This window comes from Canis lupus, chromosome 22, assembly GCF_048164855.1.
Source record: "Canis lupus baileyi chromosome 22, mCanLup2.hap1, whole genome shotgun sequence".
In the NCBI taxonomy this organism is placed as follows: domain Eukaryota; kingdom Metazoa; phylum Chordata; class Mammalia; order Carnivora; family Canidae; genus Canis; species Canis lupus.
The window spans coordinates 49,701,889-49,721,996 of NC_132859.1; the positions used below are offsets into that span (position 1 = coordinate 49,701,889).

At 46.2% G+C, this 20,108-nt stretch overlaps 1 protein-coding gene and 1 long non-coding RNA gene across 6 annotated transcripts in view; one reads left to right on the plus strand and one right to left on the minus strand.

Moving 5' to 3' along the window:
* SNRK (SNF related kinase) overlaps positions 1 to 13,020 on the plus strand; it is a 58,464-nt gene extending 45,444 nt beyond the window's left edge. For all 5 annotated transcript variants that reach the window (XM_072793557.1, XM_072793561.1, XM_072793560.1 and 2 more), the window contains 3 exons: positions 2,492 to 2,704; positions 5,329 to 5,463; positions 9,210 to 13,020. In XM_072793557.1, the coding sequence (XP_072649658.1) occupies positions 2,492 to 2,704; positions 5,329 to 5,463; positions 9,210 to 10,401 (1,540 nt within the window). In that variant the 3' untranslated portion in view covers positions 10,402 to 13,020. The remainder of the gene's footprint in view (positions 1 to 2,491; positions 2,705 to 5,328; positions 5,464 to 9,209) is intronic.
* Positions 8,760 to 19,188, minus strand: LOC140614322 (uncharacterized). The gene is made up of 2 exons (XR_012015219.1): positions 17,335 to 19,188; positions 8,760 to 16,304 (listed from the first exon to the last, which is right to left on the minus strand). It is a non-coding gene; the product is annotated as an uncharacterized lncRNA (long non-coding RNA).
* Positions 19,189 to 20,108: the final 920 nt, after the last annotated feature.

The following is a 20,108-nucleotide window of genomic DNA, read 5'->3' on the forward strand; positions in this document are numbered from 1 at the left end:
AAAACTGAGATATTCTTCCACTATGATGATGGATTTATTGTTTTATTCTTAGAGGTCTGTCAGTTTTTGCTTTGAGCGTTTTGAGGCAGTGCTGTTAGGTACAAATTGTACTTTACTGGTGAATTGAACTTGTACATTACTATTTATCTCTAATGATACTTTATGCCTTAAAGTCATTCTGTGTTATCTAGTTTTAGTTAGCCACATCAGTCTTATTTTGGTCAGCATTTATGTGCTATATAGTTTTCCATTCATTTACTTTAAACCTTTCATCGTCTTGGTTTTAAGTACATCTTTTTAACAGCTGGGAGCTGGAGTTTAATCTTTTCTGAGAATTTCTGTCTTTTCATCAGAGTTTATCCCATTCATATTTATTGTCTTCACCTTTTGACATATTTATGCTCTTTCTATATGCTTCATATTTGTCCTACTTTTTTTTCTTTGTATCTTTATGTCTGTTCCTTTTTTGGGGTTGATGCAAGTTTTTCTTTTTTCACTAGCTTGGGAGTTACAGCCAGTTGTTTTTAGTTATTATCCTGTTTTAATACACATATCTGTATGCTTAATTTAATAAAGTCGATAATTAATCCTTATCTCTTCCTAAACAACACAGAATCCTTAAAACACTTTACCATTTGATGTTTTTTAACTCCACAAATTATGAATATTATTATTCTGTATAGTAAAAAAAAAAAAATTTAGAATTACCCAGATGTTTGGTAAGAACTTGGTATATATCTTTCCATTTGGGATCAAATTCTTTTGCTAAAATTATACCCTTTAGAATTTCTTTGATGAGCATTTGTTGGTGATCAACTTTCTCAATTTTTCATTGAAAATCTCTTAATGTTACATGTGCCCTTGAAAGACAGTTTGACGGAGTGTGGAATTCTAGGTGGACCATTGTTTTCTCTCAGGTTATTGAAGACACATCTCTGATATGTCTTGTTGCTTTTGGGAAGTCAGCTGTTTGTGCACAGGTGATCTGTCTCTTCTCAGGCTGCTCTAAGAGCTTCTATTCATTCTGCTTAGGATGTGTTAGGCTTTTTGGGTCAGGATTTGTGTTCTTTCGTGAGTTGGGAAAATCCTTAGCCATTATCTTTTCAAATGCAGTTTCTTGCCCATTCCCTTGTATTTTCACTCTGTCCACACCTTGCCTTTTCTTAGTCCACCAATGTAGGGTTACTCCTTGGTTCTATCTTCCAATTCATTAATTCTCTTTATGTCTATTTTTAAAAAATTGTCCATTGCTTTTTTTTTTAAGTCTTTTGTATTTCAGGCTTGTCTATGTCTTAAACATACTCAACACAGTTATATACATATATATATATTTTTCAACACAGTTATATTATTCTGTGTCTGAAAATTTCAGTATTTGTAGACTTTGCATTCTGATTTTGCTATCATGTTTTTTTTAGTTCTTGTTAAAGGTACTTGTTTCCTTTGTATTTTTTGATTGTGAGGTCATATTTCTTGTAATATTATGTAGGGAATTCTTTGAAGTTACATTCCTATGGAAAGGGTTTGCATTTCCTTCTCTATTGTAGTTACTCAGGAGCACCTTCAGCTTAAAACCACCTTAAATTAACCTCTTCTCTATGCATACCATGCAGATTAATTTGGACCACAGGTCCATTAATTTGGACCACAGACTTGTGTGAGGACCTGTCGCTAGAAATTCGTAGAAGAGATTTCCCTGCCCCACCTCCACAGCCAGTGTTGAGGCAAGCAGGTTTCCTTCTTGATATCTTAGCAGTAGATTTGTTTCTCATTTCTCAGTCACCGTTACACTGAAGCTGGGATTCCAGCACTTTACAAGGGCTCTAGTTGTACTTTTTGCCCTCAGTAGGCCCTACACATTGTATTCTATTTTGTGCACTCGGTGTGGCTTTCAAAACCAAAGCAGAAGCAATCAGGTCAAAGGCTAGCTTTGTCATTTGCCTCCTAGAAGTCCTGCTTTGACTACATTTTTATCTGTTGAGCCTGCCTTCCTGCCTGCCTTCCTGCCTTTTATCCTTCCATCCTTAAGTATGTATGTATTTGTTACTATGCCAGCACAATGCATTTAAATAAAATATATGTTTAAAAGCCTGTGGCATTTTGATGGTTTTCATCAGGGTCATTTATGCTTCCTAAAGCAGAAGTTGGCGCATGCACTGTATTCTTTATGTCATTGCTGATCATGATAGCCGGTTCTGGTATGCCACTAAGCCACAGTTAATTCAAGGGCACATGTTGATATCTAGAGTTAATTCTAGATGCTAGAAATCTGTTTGGCTTATCAGTATATCCAGCAGTTGTGATTTTCTATTTATGAATCTGATGGTACTAAATTTTCTTTATTCCCATCTGCCTTGCCACCATCACCACTAGTGAACCTAATGAAATTGATGGTATAAGTGTAGGAAACAATTCTGATTAATAAAATAATCCACTGTTACTAACCCCTGCCAATAGTTTGCTCTAACGGTGGACTTGCCTTCCTTTCCAGCCTGATCACACGGATGCTACAGAGAGATCCCAAAAGAAGGGCCTCCTTAGAAGAGATTGAAAATCATCCATGGCTTCAGGGAGTGGACCCTTCACCGGCCACAAAGTATAACATCCCCCTTGTGTCATACAAAAACCTCTCGGAGGAAGAACACAACAGCATCATTCAGCGCATGGTGCTGGGGGACATAGCGGACCGAGACGCCATTGTAGAGTATGTCAGCACTTATCAGCATGGGGCCATGGGTTTAGGGTTCTTGGAATGATCTCTCATTTTAACTTGTTAGGGCCTGTGGACACTGTAATGGGGAGCGTTCTCAATTGGCAGGGGCTATGTCATTTGTTTCTAGAGTGCCTGGCCCAGTGCCTGTCTTATAGTTTCAGACTTCATTGTTCGGTTGTTTTTATTTTCATATTAGTGAGTAGGTTCTACCATTGCTGGGTGGCGTCAGCCAATGCTGTGGCCTCTGTCCCTTACTCTAGGGGTGGATCGGAATAGCTTCTTTTGTATCTTAGTACATTTATTTTTCATAGCGGCATCTTCTCCATTGTCATGTCTCTCTTTGCTTCCCACAGCAATCTGGAAACGTGGGAAGGAGCACAGTCCTCTAAATCAGAGGGCGACATATGGGGCCTGTTACACATTGTTGTAAGGAAAATTTTAGTGGGCCACAGTCATGCCTCCATGGCTTGGATATTGTCATTGGCCACATTGTGCTGCAATATCAGGGTAGCTATAAGACCACATGACCCACAAAGCCTAGAATGTTTACTTTCTGGCCCTTCAGAGCCCTTGGTGCAGCAGTCTGTAACCCACAAAATACAGAGTTGTTAAATAAGTCGTTTAAAACAGTATAAAGATTCTGTTGCTTTGGTTTTTTTTTGTTTTTGTTTTTGTTTTTTAATTTTTTTTTTTTATTTATTTATGATAGTCACACAGAGAGAGCGAGAGAGGCAGAGACACAGGCAGAGGGAGAAGCAGGCTCCATGCACCGGGTTGCTTTGTTTTAATAATGATTTATTTCTGTCTTAATAATGATTTATTTATTTATTTAATTTAATAATGATTTGTCCTGTCTAGAAAATTACAAAGTATTTCCACAAATGAAAAGTCAGAAGTTACTTACCCTATTGAATGAAATAGTCGGGTATGATGGAAAGAGGATCTACTCGGGGAGGGGGGAAAAAAACCCCCAAAACTCAGATTCAGAATTCTGATTGAAGTACAAATTTCTACAGATTTCCAGCTGCATTATGAATTTTCATACTTAATGACCTAAATGAACAGGAAGAGCAGGACACTTGCTATTCCTGCCAAGGGCACTCACTTTAGGAATGTGTAGAAAGTGATTTTTCATTTTGAGTGTATAGAAGGCTATTTGTATCTCCCTGAATTGGCTCAGTGTTCTTTTTTTTTTTTTTTTTTTTTTTTTTTTTTTTTTTTAAATTTTTATTTATTTATGATAGTCACAGATTGAGAGAGAGAGAGAGAGAGAGAGAGAGAGAGGCAGAGACATAGGCAGAGGGAGAAGCAGGCTCCATGCACCGGGAACCCGATGTGGGATTCGATCCCGGGTCTCCAGGATCGGCCCTCTGCCAAAGGCAGGCGCCAAACTGCTGCGCCACCCAGGGATCCCTGGCTCAGTGTTCTTAGCTTAAATAAATATATGCAGTGGTACCATTTTAGAACTATTTGATTCTTGTAAATTCAATGATGAATCCGCAGGGAGGGATAGTCTCATTGGTTCTGGCAACCCGCTTTGCCTGTCCACCATGGACAGGTGCACAGGGAGCAGGGGCTGGGAGGCCCGAGCTTACTCTGCCCCTAGCTGCTCTCAGGTCTTGTCTGTGGCTTGTGTCTGTGACCAGCTCCTCCTTCTAGGCATGATTCCTCCACTCAAAGACACGTTTCTTAGTCCCCTTGAAATAAGCCATTGACCTTATCTGGTATTCCACTTAGGAAAGCATCTAAGAAGTCATTCTGAGTCCCGAATTTCATCTTGGGCTCTGACTTCAGAGTCTTGCATCTCAGTCTGCCCTGCCCCCATGAGCTGTGACCCCTTGTTCCTTTTGTGAAAAGCAATCCTTGTATTGCTGGTTTCCTGAGTGTTGCTTGTATATTTTCACGAACCATGGAAGGTTTTTGCAAAGTGCAGTTCTGTATTTCTGGGCCCTTCGGCAGTTGGCAGGCTGGGCCAGCCGCAGGAGAGGAGGCGGCTGGGTGCCCTGTGGGCGGGATGCTGCCAGCTTCTGGCCTGCGGGGTGCCTGCTCAGACTAGGCACCCTGAGCACTCTTTAGAAATGGATGAATGGATACATTGATTTTATTCAGAGAAGAGGCTAATGACAGGCTCTCAGTTACATTAATAATTCATTAAATGCAGAAAGTGTAAAAATAAAAACGTACCCTTGTTTTTCTGATTGATACTAGTATTTCAGTGCATATTCATGCAGCTCATTTCATACTTCTGATGGAAGCCAGTAAGCCAATTTAATGGAAATGAACACTTTGACACAGATTAGAGTTTATATAATGCATACATTCTTGGAAAGCTTCATCACCTTTTTTTATGCATTGAAAACTGACATCCAGCTCAGCTGCCATCAGCATTTGGATTTTTCTTACCAACTGAATGTTTCTATGTAGTTTCTTAGAATTTCAAGAGCAGTCTAACTACTAGGTTTATCTTTTTCTTCTTGTTTTTTCATCATTTTAAAGATTCCAGGTTATTGAATTTCATTTGCTTGTACTTCAAACAACAAAAAAAATTGAGTTCTGCTTGTGAAAAAGCAAACGTGCTAATGTGGCTTTTATTTATTCTCCCTTATTTTCCTCAGAGCCCTGGAAACCAATAGGTATAACCACATCACGGCCACTTACTTCTTGCTTGCTGAAAGGATCCTGAGGGAAAAGCAAGAGAAAGAAATACAAACCAGATCTGCAAGTCCTAGCAATATCAAGGCCCAGTTTAGGTGAGAACAAAATCTTCACTGATTTTAGTAAGTTAATGTTTTGAAATAGAGAACCCCTATGCTTCCTAACTCTTTGGGGCACGAGTATAAACCATGGTGACAGCCTCACTGGTGGGGCCATGCCTGGGCTCTCCATGTGGGAGTCTTGTTCCCCCATCATCAAGGCCACCTTCCCTCCTGGGGCCGCAGCAGAGGAGCTGTGGCTGTTGGCCTGCTCAGGAGAACACGTTTGGAGAAGCAGCCTCAAGCAGAGTGTCTGTCAACTACTTTCATTAAACTGTTCCAGATCTGATATGTATTAATGTGTTATTTTCTTTTCATTTTGTTTTCATTCCAGCAACAAAGCCAAGTTTTCCCTCCATTATTTCAAATAATTTTTAAGAATACTTAGGGTGTTTCTGTGCTGTGATGTTATCTCAGGATTTCAGTGATTTGACATATCAGCTAGTTGATTTATTGGCTGCTTGACCTTTGGAGGTCACGTCACCTCTTTTTGACTCAGCTTCCTGGTCTGTGAAATGAGAGTAATGCCACAATCTGCCTCCTGAGTTGCGCTCCACGTGTTTGCGGTCACTGTTAGGAGTATTTCACCACCACTGGTGTCTTTGGTAAAGTTGTGACTGTGCTCTCCCCTGTTTTTTCCCCCCTTCCCCCTTCTCCCCTCCCCCCTCCTGCTTTGCTTTTTCTTCTGCTGTATTAGCTTTCCATTTAAAATCAAGGCTAGGAAGGTCACATTTTTACATGACCACTATGAAAGCTATGTAGAATTTATCTTTCCCTCTCCAGATAGAATAATCCATGGAAGTGTAGTGATTGAAAAACAGAAGGTTGCTCCCAGTTCTGAATAATTCTCTACTCATACATCCATATACAAATATGTGTGTGTGAATATGTAATAATAATTATTTACAATAGGCAGAAAGCCATTGGATTTAAATTACTTGCAGTCAGCTTGCTATGTGTATGTTGTTACTTGGGATGCAGCAACAGAGACGAGAGAAGAAAACATTTCTGGGTGACCAAAGAATAAAGATTTAGAAGTTTAGAACTGGACTCAGTACCTTCGTTTATATCTTGGATGGAGGCTTCTGTAATGAAACGTAGGCACACTGTCTGCTATCTGTGTGGAAAGGACTGGGTCCCAGGAAGCCAAGGACTTGGGCAGGAGACAATCCAGGACAGTGAGTGGTAAGGTCATCCTAGTCCTGACCTGAACTCCCTGATGGAAAAGAGCAGGTTAACCACGCGTCGGGCCACCACGTCTGGGGTCACCCCAGCCTTACAGAACGGACTCTTTGGATATGAACCGTTTTCAGCGACACAGGAAAGTTGATCACATATGTGAATGAGTTAAGTTGCTTTTACCTTATTCTTAGAGTCACAAAGCCAACAGAGGCTCTAAAGAAATATCAGAGCCTTCCCTCAAGTTTTCCTTTCATCCTCTTGGGGATGCTGGAGTGGAGGGGCTGTGTGGACCTCGCCTCCTCCCCAGCCCAAGGCAGGTCATGCTTCTACTTCCTTGCCTTATTTTTACTGTCACTGTGACTTTATGGTTAAAACCCCAGACCTGACTTGATTCTGTCACTGGACATGCCTTCAGGTCAGAGTGGCCTGGGGCTCCGGACCCTAGACTGAGTCAAGAGACAGGTATTTGAACGGGCATAGCTGTTCCGGAGGTTGGGGTAGGCAGGGTGAGCCAGGGAGCCCCAAGTGCACGGAGAGTGCCTCCTTCGGGTCCTGCCAGTGTGGGCTGGAAGTGTGGTGTGGTCTGAGTATTAGAAGAGGCCTCTGGAGGTCCTCCAAGGAGTAGACCCCAGCAAGGGAGGGCTCAGTGCCAGCATCCTCTCAGAGCTCGGGAAGTGAGGAGGAGCACGGAGACCAGACCGCAGCAGCCACTCAGAAGCTCCAGCGGGGCGGGGGGTGGGGGTGGGGGGTGGGTAGAGTAGCCTTGGAACCCCAGGCTACATGTTGTCCGCAAGCCTGCGCCACCTTGGGCAGGTTTCTTACCCTGTCTGCATTCTTACTTGTTCATCTGTGACGGGGATAATAATGGCCCCCACCTGTGGAGGGGTGGGGGGATGAAGCACGTCCATCCCTGTCGGTTCCGGTGGTGGTGCTGGCTCCGGTAGGCCCTCAGGCCTTGTGAGTCCATGTGACTCATTTCTCATTTCTAATTCTTGTTTAGCAGTCTCTCCTCTCTTGTGTTAACATAAGCCATAGTTTGCTCACAGTGTTCTGGCAATAAAGATGACTTACTTAGTTTAGGACAGCATTGAGCTCAGATGTGTGCTCGGTTAATGTGAGCTGTTGAACCATTTGATGTACTTCAGACCTGTTGGTTCAGAAGTGGCCAGTGGTGGAACTACCCCAGTGGCAGCACCCACCCATCCTGTTTTGGGGAGTGGGTTCTGAGAACGCTTTTGGCTTTCTTTTCAAGTGGGGTGGGAGGCGAGGAGAGAAGATCCTCCACCACGTGTGGATCCCTCATCCTGGATGGCGCCAGCTGCCACTCTGCTGGGTGGGACCCGGTCGGCAGGTGGCCTCCCAGCCCAGGGCTCCAGGGTATTTGTGTGCGTGAGGGCCAGGGTGTGCAGTTCCCCAGAGCTGCAGGCCTGGCCAGGGTTTTGAGCATTTGCGTTGGTGGGGGAAAGAGGACTAGTCCAAAGGCACTTAGTGACCTCAAAGATGTTATCCAACACTCGGTTGTTATAAACTACCAAAGCAATGACAAGCACAAATGGACCCCACTCCACTGACAAAGAGGAAATGGCTCTGAGTTGGGGGAAAATGTCTGTCGTAAATTCCTATGAGTTTTTTTTAAAGCTGTAGATTTAATTGAGTTTTATTTCTAGGATAAGATAATTGGAGTGAAACGAAAGTGTTGTAGTGTAGAAGTTACTGTTTTAAAGATCTCTGGCATCTGCTATTCCCCGGACAGAGCACAGTTGAGAATTCCAAAACAGGCTGGAGACCTGTTTCAAAAGTTTTTTTCTTTGGCTGCCAGACAGTGTTCTTGTTACTTGGGTGACTCTAGATTGGGGAATAAAATCAAAGTTTAAATAATTGTGGATTTGCTACTTACTATACTTGTGTGGACATTTAAAAATACATGTATTTATATTTAGTGTTGTGTGTTTTATAATTGGTGAAGGAGAGATGTATGTGTGGCAGCGTCCATGGACTTTTCTTTGCAGTATTCTTGTGTTTAATCCACTGAATTATTTCCATTTATTTTTATAAACACCAAACTTTTATACCATCCTGTCATACTTGGAAGACTGGGAATTTCAGGTGAATTGTATTTGATTCTTTCAGGTGAATTTTATTAGCAAACCATTGCCCTTCAAAGGTGGTGATCTAAGATCCAAAGGAATGAAACATGTGGTGTTTGGTGTTTTTGCTTTGGTGATCTCCCTTGTGCTTTTTTAAACTGCTTTTCTTGTGGTGTGAGACTAGTATGGCAAAGATGGAGTAGCTCTTGGCCTCCTTTTCCTGGTGGCTCTGATGAAGTTCTCCTTTGGCTGGTAAGCCACAGACCGAGCCGTGTTTCAGAAGCACATTTGCCCTGCTGGTGTCCTTCATAGGATGGTGAATGGGTTTGCAAGGCTGTGGTTTCTCTCTTTTCTTTTCTTTTTTTATGTATTTCTTTTTTTAGTCCATGGATTTTGCCCCAGTAAGTTTTATGTGATATAGTTTGAGTAAAGTCTGCATATTACGTGGTTTTCTTTTTCCAATCTGTTACACAGGCAGTCGTGGCCAACCAAAATTGATGTTCCTCAGGACCTTGAGGATGATCTCACAGCCACTCCTCTGTCCCATGCGACTGTCCCTCAGTCTCCTGCACGGGCCGCTGACAATGTCCTCAATGGCCACCGGAGCAAAGGCCTGTGTGATGCGGCTAAGAAGGATGAGCTCCCGGAGCTGGCTGGCCCGGCGCTGTCTACAGTGTCACCTGCGAGCCTGAAACCCACGGCCAGTGGGCGCAAGTGCCTATTCCGGGTGGAGGAGGACGAAGAGGAAGATGAAGAGGACAAGAAGCCCATGTCCCTCTCTACCCAAGTGGTCCTGCGCCGGAAGCCCTCGGTGACCAACCGGCTGACGTCGAGGAAGAGCGCTCCAGTCCTCAACCAGATCTTCGAGGAGGGGGAGTCCGACGACGAGTTCGACATGGATGAGAACCTGCCTCCCAAGCTGAGCCGGCTCAAGATGAACATCGCCTCCCCGGGCACTGTGCACAAGCGCTATCACCGCAGGAAAAGCCAGGGCCGCGGCTCCAGCTGCAGCAGCTCGGAGACTAGCGACGACGACTCGGAGAGCCGGCGGCGGCTGGACAAGGACAGTGGCTTCACTTACTCGTGGCACCGGCGGGATAGCAGCGAGGGCCCCCCGGGCAGCGAGGGTGACGGCGGCGGCCAGGGCAAGCCGAGCGCGGGCGGCGGCAGTGCGGACCAGGCCAGCCCGGGCGAGAAGAGTGCGGGCGGGGGCAGCCCCGCGGGCGGCTCCGGTGGCAAGCCCACCGGCACGTCGGGGAGCACCCGCCGCTGTGCCGGCCCCGGGCCTGGGGAGCTGGTGCAGAGCCTCAAGCTCATGAGCCTCTGCCTGGGCTCCCAGCTGCACGGTGGCGCCAAGTACATTATCGATCCGCAGGGTGGCCTGTCCTTCTCCAGCGTCAAGGTCCAGGAGAAGTCCACGTGGAAGATGTGCATCAGCTCCACGGGGAGCGCAGGCCAGGCCCCCGGAGTGGGTGGCATCAAGTTCTTCTCTGACCACGTGGCGGACAGCTCCACCGAGTTAGAACGGATAAAGAGCAAGAACCTGAAAAATAACGTGCTACAGCTACCTCTGTGCGAAAAGACCATCTCTGTGAACATCCAGCGGAACCCTAAGGACGGGCTGCTGTGCGCCTCCAGCCAGGCCAGCTGCTGCCATGTCATCTGACCTCGGCTCCCACTGGCCACTGGCGTGCTTCCTGCTCTGAGTGGTGAAGACCGGCTCACTTCACTGCTCTCTTTTGGTTTTACTCTTTTAAAGTGGGCGTTAGGAGCAGTTATTTATTACCTTTTCGTTGGTCCGCCTGACGATGTGACAATGCATGGTCTTTGTGCATGCTGCTAGATACTACTTTTCTTTTCCAGCCGAAAAGTCTATTGTGTAATTTTTACATTTATAATTTTAATGTGGATGATCAGGATTAAATTAAAATGTATATTTGGAACCTAATATAAATGGAGCACTTAGAAATGTGTGATGTTCTGCACTTAACATAGAGAAAAAAATGCTTTTGTTTCCTTGTGAAAACTCTAAATTCCTGTCCTGACCTTCTGTGATAACAGAAACTCCGTGCTCGGAGGCACACTCCGTGGTGTCTGAGACAGAACCAAAGCAATAACGTGATGCCGACAGGCCTGGTGCCTGTGAGCGTGTGCGTGCCCCACCCTCCGAGGCCTGTGCGGAGCCAGTACAGTGAGCGTCTGCACTGAGAACCTTAAAACCACGATTTCAACATACCCACACCTGTTTGTCTTAAGCTATAGTGTGAAAACAAGTTTGGGCTCTTAAAATTTAACTGAAAAAGATTTTCTTGTTTTGTACTAGGTGAGATAAAGTACTTAGATTTATAAGGCAGCTTCCCCTGTAGTGGTAAATTACAAGCAGACAATCTTACTTTGTAATGTGATCAAGTGAACTGATGGTGTCTTAACTCTACTTACAGAGTGTATAGTCTGTCTGACAGAAAAGATGCTCAGTGTCCATTCTTTCCTAAAGGGCACACCCTAGGGTTTCCTTTAAAACCATGGAGATAGAGGAAGCTGTACGGCCTGATACGGGAGCAGAGGTGCACACAGAGGTTGGCAAAGTCAAAACCCTATGAAGTAAAAAAAAAAAAAAACAAAAAAAAAAACCTGGGATTTTTTAGGAGTTTGGTAATTAGATCGACTCTCTTGTTTTTTTCCATTCTTCTATATCCTTTAGCTCAATAAGCTATGAAAATTGGCTGATTAAACACACAAAAGAGTAAAATTCACACAGCAAACGAAATGCACAAAGCCTGCTTTTTTGTTTTTGTTTTTGTTTTTCTGGAAGTGTTTTTCACTTTGCCGTCCTGCCAAAATAATAAAGACCTCTTGCTTTAAACTGTTCCTGTACAAAGACTACTTTTGACCAGATAATCATCTTTCATGGCATTTTATCTTGTAAGACGCAGTATATTGGCAGATTGCTAATTTTAGAAGGGGCCAGATGCTACTTGTTTATGCTGTGCCCTGGGGGTCTTCAAAGCAGTGCTTTTCCACACTGGTGATAGGATGTGGCTGGGCTGGGGTTAGGGGAGGGGAGCTTTCCCACACTCATGTCTCTGAGTGGGCAGAGCACCAAAGGACTGCATTCCATTGGTCATGGTTTCTCCAAGTACACACTGACTCTGCTCCTTAGGGTTCATACATTTTACTCTGAACTCTGAATTTCACAATATACTTACTAAACTAAGATGATACTTAAAATACTTATTTTACTTTCTAGACCTAGGCTAGATATGTTTTAAGCTACAGCTCTAGTTCATTGTGATATTTATGATTGAAAGCTACCAGAAAAGATGTGTGGGTGAAGCCATAGAACATATTTGCTTGAAATTCTTGAGCAGGGATCTTATAAAGGGCCAGAAATAAGATGTGTGGTTCACATAGATAGTGAGCGTAACATCTGTATTAAACGTAGGAGAGAAGTTTATAAAGGGCATTGGCAATAAACTCTTTGTTGCAGCTGTTTTCCAAGTAATGTAAATACTTCTTCCTGTGATAATGTATAGCCTTGGAATGGCACCTTTTAACTAACCCATACGTGTTTGTTTTCCAATGGTTTTTTATATTCAGATGTATATATGGTGCTCACTCTAGGATCAGCAGTGTTGACCGTCTATGCTGCATAGCTGTATTATAGCCTTATTAGTTGTGTGTGGTTGGTTGGCCCTCTGGGTATACAGATGTTAGTCTGAGTGGCGTCTTACTCATTTGTTCATAAGTGAATGATTGTGCATGTGTTGTATGTCATAGTATGTCGTCACATAAAAGGGAGGGAGCAAATAACCATTACATTAAGATAATATTGGACCAAACTATTTACTAGCTCTAAAGTTTCTTGTACCCCTTAACCTGTCTTCAGAAGTTGCATAGAGTTATAGTAGTGTGTAAATTCAATATTGTGGAAAAACAATTAGTCTTGTATTTTTCTGTACGTGTGTGTACATATATTATATATATATACACATATATATATATACATATATATATATAAAATTATGTACTTCTGGCAATTCTATCTGTATTTAAAGATGTGACAATCTTGACACCGATTTTAAGAAGAGCTGTGAGACTGAATCAGAATAAAGCTATCCCTACCAAGTAAGAATTGATGTGTTAAGAGGGTACAGAATTATCAGCTGATTGGTCGATTGCTTCCACTGCTGGTTGATTTCCTCATTGTGTAAACATTGACAGGTATGTGACAGATGGGAAAAAAATCCAAATAATAAAGTGGCATATTGGTGTTCAGCAATATAAACCGTGTCCCATGTTTCTCTTTCTTCTCCTGAATGCAGCTTTCTCAACAGACTCAGCCTGGGTGACATGCAACTCTGCACATGCTGTGTACCTGCACTGCCAGATGCAACTGAAAAAATAGAATTGTGACCGTCCTTGGTTTAAACTCATGACCGCAAAAATAAATGAATAAATAAACAAACTCATGACCACAAGTGGCTCCAGGACTGCCTGCTAATTATGCTTTATTTCCCAATTCATGGCTTCCCTCACTTGGCTGGTCATCATGCTCTCAAATAATGGAATGAAGTGAAGCCATTGAAACTGCTGCAGGCTCCCACTTCCTCCTCCCACTTCATCTGAACCCGCATGCCCTGCCCTTGCTCCTGGTTGTGTGATTCCGAGGTCAGTTCCTTTACTCACACCTTGAGGCTTTATGGCTGTGAGTGAGGCAGCCATGAGGACTGCTCATTCCCTGCTTTCTCTTGCACCATCCATCTTTGCTTCACTGCTAGATCATTCCTAATGGCAAACAAAACGAGACTTGATTCCCCTACCTTAAAGAGATGTCTTTGTTCTCTCTCCTCTTGGTTCTTTGAACCCTTCCAGTCAGACTCTTGCTGCTACCTCCCCCCACCCCCGGCCCATAACGCTTTGCTCAAGGTTATTCTTTCCAGCATTCCATGCGCTGAAAAAATGGTGAGTTTTTAAAAACAGCTTTAGAGATATAATCCACATGGCACACAACTTGCCGGTTGTACAATTCCATGCTTTTCGTGTATTCTCAGAGTTGTGCAACCATTCCATAAACCCAAAAGGGAATCTGTACCTGTTTGTACTTCCTCCCTTCCTGTCAGTTACCCACTGGGGCCTTAACCCTGGTGACTGCTGACCCTGGCAGTCAGCTTCTAATTCTTGGTAAGTTGGTCACCCCTTCCTCATAAATCTCTCATTTTGGGCTCCACTTGCGCCTCACTGCTCTTCATCCCACTGGCTCGTCTCTCAACTTCTGTGCTTGGAGTACCCCAAGGTTCCTTTCTCGATCTTTCTCTGCACTTAGTCTCTTGGTTATCCCATTCAATCTAACATTTGTGTGCTGATAGAACCCTAAAGTATATGTAGCCCACCTACCACAAGCCAGATTCTAGCACGCTGTTTGACTTCTCTCCACGTTTGTGTCTAATAAGCACCTTTTTTACATGCCCCAAACTTAGAACCTCCCCCTTAAATCCTTCCCTTCCCAATGCTTCACATCTCATAAATGGTGGCTCTAAAACCTTTTACACAAGTCAAGAATCTGGGAATCCTCCTTCCCTCTGTAATCCCAATATCCAATCCATTAGCAAATCTTAGGCACCATTCAGAAATGGATCCCTTCTTACTGCCTTCACTGCTAACACTATCATCACAACTGGACAACTGTAAATGCCTCCTGGAGGGTGCTGCTGCTTTTGCCCTTGCCATTTCTTTTGACTTTTTCTTCAGCAGTGTGAGTGAGACTTTTAAAAGCTAAACCAGTAAAAGTTCAGTAAAAAGGTATTTAATTTCCAAATTATTTGGGGGACTTTCCACAGAAGTTTGTTACTAATTTCTACTGCAGTTCTGTTTTGGCAAGAAACTGTACCTTGTATAACTGAAATCGTTTAAATTTTACCAAAACTCTTCCTAGGGCTCAGCTAATGGCCTTTCTTGATGAATGTTTTTGTGAGTGCTGGGAAAGTGCAGTTGTTGGTAAAGTGTTCTACACAGGTCAGTCCAAGTTGCTTAGTAATGTTAGTCAAGTCTTCTGTATCCTCACTGAGTTTCTGTCTCATATCAGTGAGAGAGGAGTACTGAGATCTAGAATTGTGGATTGGCTATTTCTCCTTTTAGTCCTATCAGCTTTACTTCATGAAATTTGAAGCTTTGTTGTTAGGTACACATTTAAGATTGCTAAGTTCTCCTGATGAACTGATCTTTTTTATCATTATGAAATACTCTTGGTCTCTGGTAAACTTTTGTCATGAAATCTACTTTGATATAGCCACTCTACCTTTCTTTGATTTGTGGGACTATTTTTTTCCATCTTTTTTATTTTTAACCTATCTATGTCTTTATATTTAAGGGACAGTTGTTTTGTTTTTGGATTTTTCATTTCTTTTTTATAGACAGCATATAGTAGGGTTTTGCTTTTTATCCAATCTGCAAATCTTTGCCTTTTATTTGGAGTATTTTAGATCAAGTATGTTTAGTGTAATTATCAACATGGTTGAATTTAAATCTACCATCTTTCTGGTTTTCCATTTGTCTCATCTGTTTCTTATTTCTTTTTCCTTCTTTACTATGTTCTTTTTGTTTGTGCACTTTTTATTGGCTTATTGTTGTGCCTCTTTTTTAGTGGTTGCTATAGGGATGGATATAGATATAGATATCAATGGGTGGATATATATGTGTATATATATATATATATATATACGCACAGCATATTATACATATGTGTATATATGTATAAAACTGCAATCTACCTAATGTAGAAGAACCTGACAAATGTGCACTTTACTCCTCCTGTTCTTTGTGCTATTGTTGGCATACATCCTATTTTTACATATGCATAAATATTTTTATTTTAAATTGTTTTCTTTTTAAGAGATGAAACATAAGGGGAAAGAGTGTCTTCTTTTACCTACATCTTTATTCTTTCCAGCACTCTTCATTTCTTTGTGTAGATCCACATTTTGATATTTTCCTTCTGTCTTTAGAACTTTAAATTTTCATATGTGCAGGTCTGCTGACAATATATTCTGTCAGCTTTTGCTTGTCTAAACAAGTATTTTTACTTAATTCATGAAGGATATTTTCATTGAGTATAGGTTGATTTTTATTGCAATGCTCGACACATTTTACACTGTTGAGTGCTAGATTGTTTTATTCATGTAAAAAGTGTTGGTTTTCATTTTGGCATACAGTTACTTGGAATCAGGTAGATCCTTTGGGGTCTTGCTTTTAAAGTGTGTTAGGACAGATCCAGAGCTGCCTCTAGGGCTAGTCTGCCTCACCCCTGAGACAATACCTCCTAAGCACACCACTGAAGGACACATCACTCCACTGAAGGACATGTCAGGCCTTAGGTCGCCCCTTTGCCTTTCTGTCCCTCACTGCTGTCCACTGTGATGAGGAGGACTGGGACCCAAGCACATGGTAGGCTGCCAGCACACTGTGTTTCTGAGGACCCCTGTCTTAGCAGACATCCCACTCCACGCTGGGTGTTACAGGTTGAGAAGTCAGGAGAATAAAACGGAATCCTTGTCCTTGTGAATTCATAATGCCCTTGAGTAAGAAATGAGGATTTAGATTAGTACCAGATGAAGATCAGAGATCGTGATGTGTGGCAGGGCACTGCTGGGGGATCCTGAGAGTCCCAAGGAGGGTGAGTTCAGGGAGGGAGAACTGAATAGCTGGACAGATGCCAATCACCAGCTCCTGTATGTGCCAGGAGCCAGGAGTGGACCTTGCTGAGGGAGAGTCCACTTTACTTCTTGGCTCATTCATCCTTTCAACAGGATGCTACAATTTCTGGACTGGAGGACTGGAAGGGGCGGTATCAAGGGGACTTGAGACTGTTCAGTACCCCGTAGTGTGCAGCCTATCCTTAGCCTGTGCCCCAGGTTTGGAAGGGCCCCCTTGACTTCATGCTCTGCTCCTAGTTTTTTGTCTTAAAATTCTTAAAAACTTTCAAGCAAGGATGCTGCATTTTCATTTTGCACAGGGCACCTTAGGTTCTGTCCCTGGCTGAGAGATTACTTGCAGATCTGTACTCCAGGAGTATGGAGAGGTGATCTCAACCCTGAGAGGTGGGGACTTTGGTGAGAACATAGGTCCTGAGGGAGCAGCAAAGGCCAGAGACAGGCACCCAAGATTACCTGCGAGGGCTGCCTGTGAGCCTGAGAACTTCTTGCTGAGACTGAGTGGTCTGTGGATCAGATCTGAGCACCAGAGGCTCCCCAGACTTGTGGAGAGTGAGATGGAATCAGGTCCTTGGAGGACTAATCGAGAAGTGTCAGGAGAGCGTGTGGGTATGACTTTGATAGTGTCCCTAGTGAAGGATGGGCAGTGGTGCATGGCTCCTAAGGCTCAGAGAGGTTAGGGGCCTGCCCAAGGGCACAGCACTAATCTGACCCCAGAGACCCCTTCTGCAGGTTGCCCACCTGGGTGGGGAGAGGTGAGATTGCCCTTCGACTTACCTTGGACCTTCCAGTTCCAGAGAGCCGGGCAAAGCAGTATTAAGCCTTGTACCATAAGGTTACCCTTGAAACCACACTGGAGCTCATACCTGCCATGTATTAACGCATCTTTTTACCTTTCTAATGTCTGAAATTTCCAAGTTTAGAGAGACAGCTGGTCCTAGGGGATGGTGGACTTGCAGGGGAAACCAGATTGGGCAGCTTGTCGCACACCTCGTGAGGTGAGATCAATTAGAGTCAGGGCCGAGAGCTGGTCTCACATTTCCTGAAGAATTCCAGCTGGCTGAAGCTTCCCTGGGCTGGATGGCTATTCCCTGGGACCCACCACCTGGGAGGAAACTGAGACCAGGAAAGAAGTGTCTCTCAGTCCCCAAGATGTCTGTTAGGAGACCCTAGCTTCCACATGGTTAATGCAAACCCCAACCTGCATCCTTCCTTCGGGTGGCCCAAATGTGGGGTGTTGCAGGGTGGCTTCCAGCTGGTAAGCAGGGCCCCCAGCAGGCGGGACCCCCAGGATGGGGCCGGTGGGCAGGCCCCAGTCCTTCCTGAGAGGTTCCTGCTCTCCCCGTGGTGCTTAGCTGCCTCTACCTGTGATGGGCAAACCCCATGGGGCTTGTTTCCGGCCTTGTGTTCTGGAGTGGGGAGGGGCAGAGGTGGCTTCAAAGTGGCTCACCAGTCTCCACAAGTGGGGAGACCTAATTGGTTTTCCTTCTCCGAGCCAGACAGCCTTGTAAAGGGAGGCACATACCCATGTCGACATGAGCTGCCTTCAGAGACGTGGGCTCCTGGGCCAAACTGCCCAAATCCTGTCCCTCAGGCCCGAGGTGGTAGGGCCAGGGCAAATGCTTGAACAAGGTCCAGGTGATTCTTTCCCTATGCGTGCGGGCATGCTCTGAGGAATCCGAGGCCCTGTGCGGCTGGGCCTCGGTCCAGGACTCGCTGCCCACCTGGTGTGGGCCTTGGTTGGGGCCCCCTGGCTGGCTTGCAAGACCTCCTCATTTTGGCTCTTAGAAAGCCCTGACAACCAGTGTCCCACAACCTTCCTGAGTTCCCACTTCTGCATGGATGAGAAGACCATAACTGGGCCTCTTGACAGGACCAGAAGTATCTTCAATCCTCTGAAGAGGTTGTGGCCTTCTTGTGGCTGGGATGAAAGGATGCTCCCACAGCTGCTCTGGCACAGGAGCTACGTCTTCCCTCCAGGCTCTGGGGGCTCCTGGAGGAGCTGGTGGCGCCAGGCTCAGGTCCCTGCTCTTCAAGCCATCCTCAGGTGGGTGTGGGGACATGCAAGGAAGCCTGGCCTGTTTCTTCAGACGTGGCCCAGGGATTCTTGAGATAAATCAGCTGGAGGACTCCGGATCCTGGTTCTGGGGCCTTTGGTCTTCTTCCTTCTGTTGCTAGTTTCCTGCTGGAGATGGGATGAGAGCTACAGGGCTGAGGAGAGAGCAAGCATTGGGTAGCTTGGTGCAAGGCAGCAGTACCATCTTGGCAGATGTGGGGCTGTGGAGCGTGGGGACACTGCTGGGGGGAGCCTGTGTACCTCAGTTTCCTCATCTATAAAAGAGAACAATATAAGAAAACTGAGGCCCATAGGGTATACCAAGGAGGGCAGTGGGCTCCCGGCCTCCAGCTCCATCATAGGGCCCGGTATCCCTAACCACGGGCTTCTGGCTTCTTCCCCTAAGCCACTAAGATCAAGATTTGGCCTCCATTCCGACCCTGTGAGTTGCAGGTGAGGGGTGTGACAGTGTGGCCACTGTCCTCAAGGCTGCAGGGGCTGGGCTCTGCCAGCAGAAGCCCAGGCCCAGGTCTGGGGCCGCGGTGGGGGCGGGCGGCTCGGCGGGCACGCCACGGGGCTCCATGTGAGCTGCCTGCCCGAGGGGAGCTGGCTCGCAGCCCGCCAGGCGGGCCGAGCACCAGGGCCGAGGCCCTCCGACGCCCCGCACCTCCCCAGGAGGGCCTGGGAGGCGAGCTGGGGGCGCGGGGTCGTCGGCGGGGAGAGATGCCGGGCGCGTCCCCGGCTCCGTTCCGCCCCTCGGGGCTGGTGGCCCCGGGCCGCCGCTGCTCGGCTGGGGTGCCCGCGATGGCGTCGGGACTCGGCGGCCTCGGCAACGCGGGGCGCCTCCAAGGGCGGGGCCTCCCCGGCCTCTGCCCCCACGGGCCCTCCAGGCGCCGCCCGTCACGGGGCAGGGGGCTGGGGACGTGAGCAGGGGCATCCCCGGGAACACCAGGAGGCCCGAGGCGGGATGAGGACCCCGGCTGGGGGGGCGGGGGCAGCCCCTCAGCACCGGGCCGCGCCCCTGCTCCAGCTGGGCCTCCGCGGTGGCACCGAGGGCACCGAGGGCGCGGGCGCCACCCCCTTCCCCGGCCGCTTCCCCGCCGCACAGGCCCGGGCCCGGCGGAGCCGCCCAGCGGCCCGCCCGAACAGCACCGCGTTCCGAAGGCATCCATCCATCCACCGAGCACCAACGCCCTGAGGTGACGGGGCCAGGGCCTCCGCGGACCAAGCCCACGACCCCGGGGGCAGACGAGGGTGGGAGTCGGGCTCCCAGCGTGCCCCGCTGAGGCCATCCCCGCCCTGACACGGAGGGAGGGCCCCCAACTCAGACGCGTCTACAAGTGGAAGGTCCCCGGCCCTCCTGGCTGCTCTTCCCCAGTGGAAGGAAGAAGGGACCACAGGTCCGCAGTGGCCCGGCTGTGAGGGACAGCGGGGGGCGGGGGCTGCCGCACCAAGCGGAGCTTGGCAGCTGGCAGGAGACCAACGCCAGGCTCTGCCCTCCTGGGGGGTCCTCGTGGTCAGACTGAGGCCAGGGCAGCAGCCTGAGCTCGAGATAGCACCCACGTGCCTGTGAAAGATGTGGGTGCAGCCTCATGGCAGATGACACCCCTG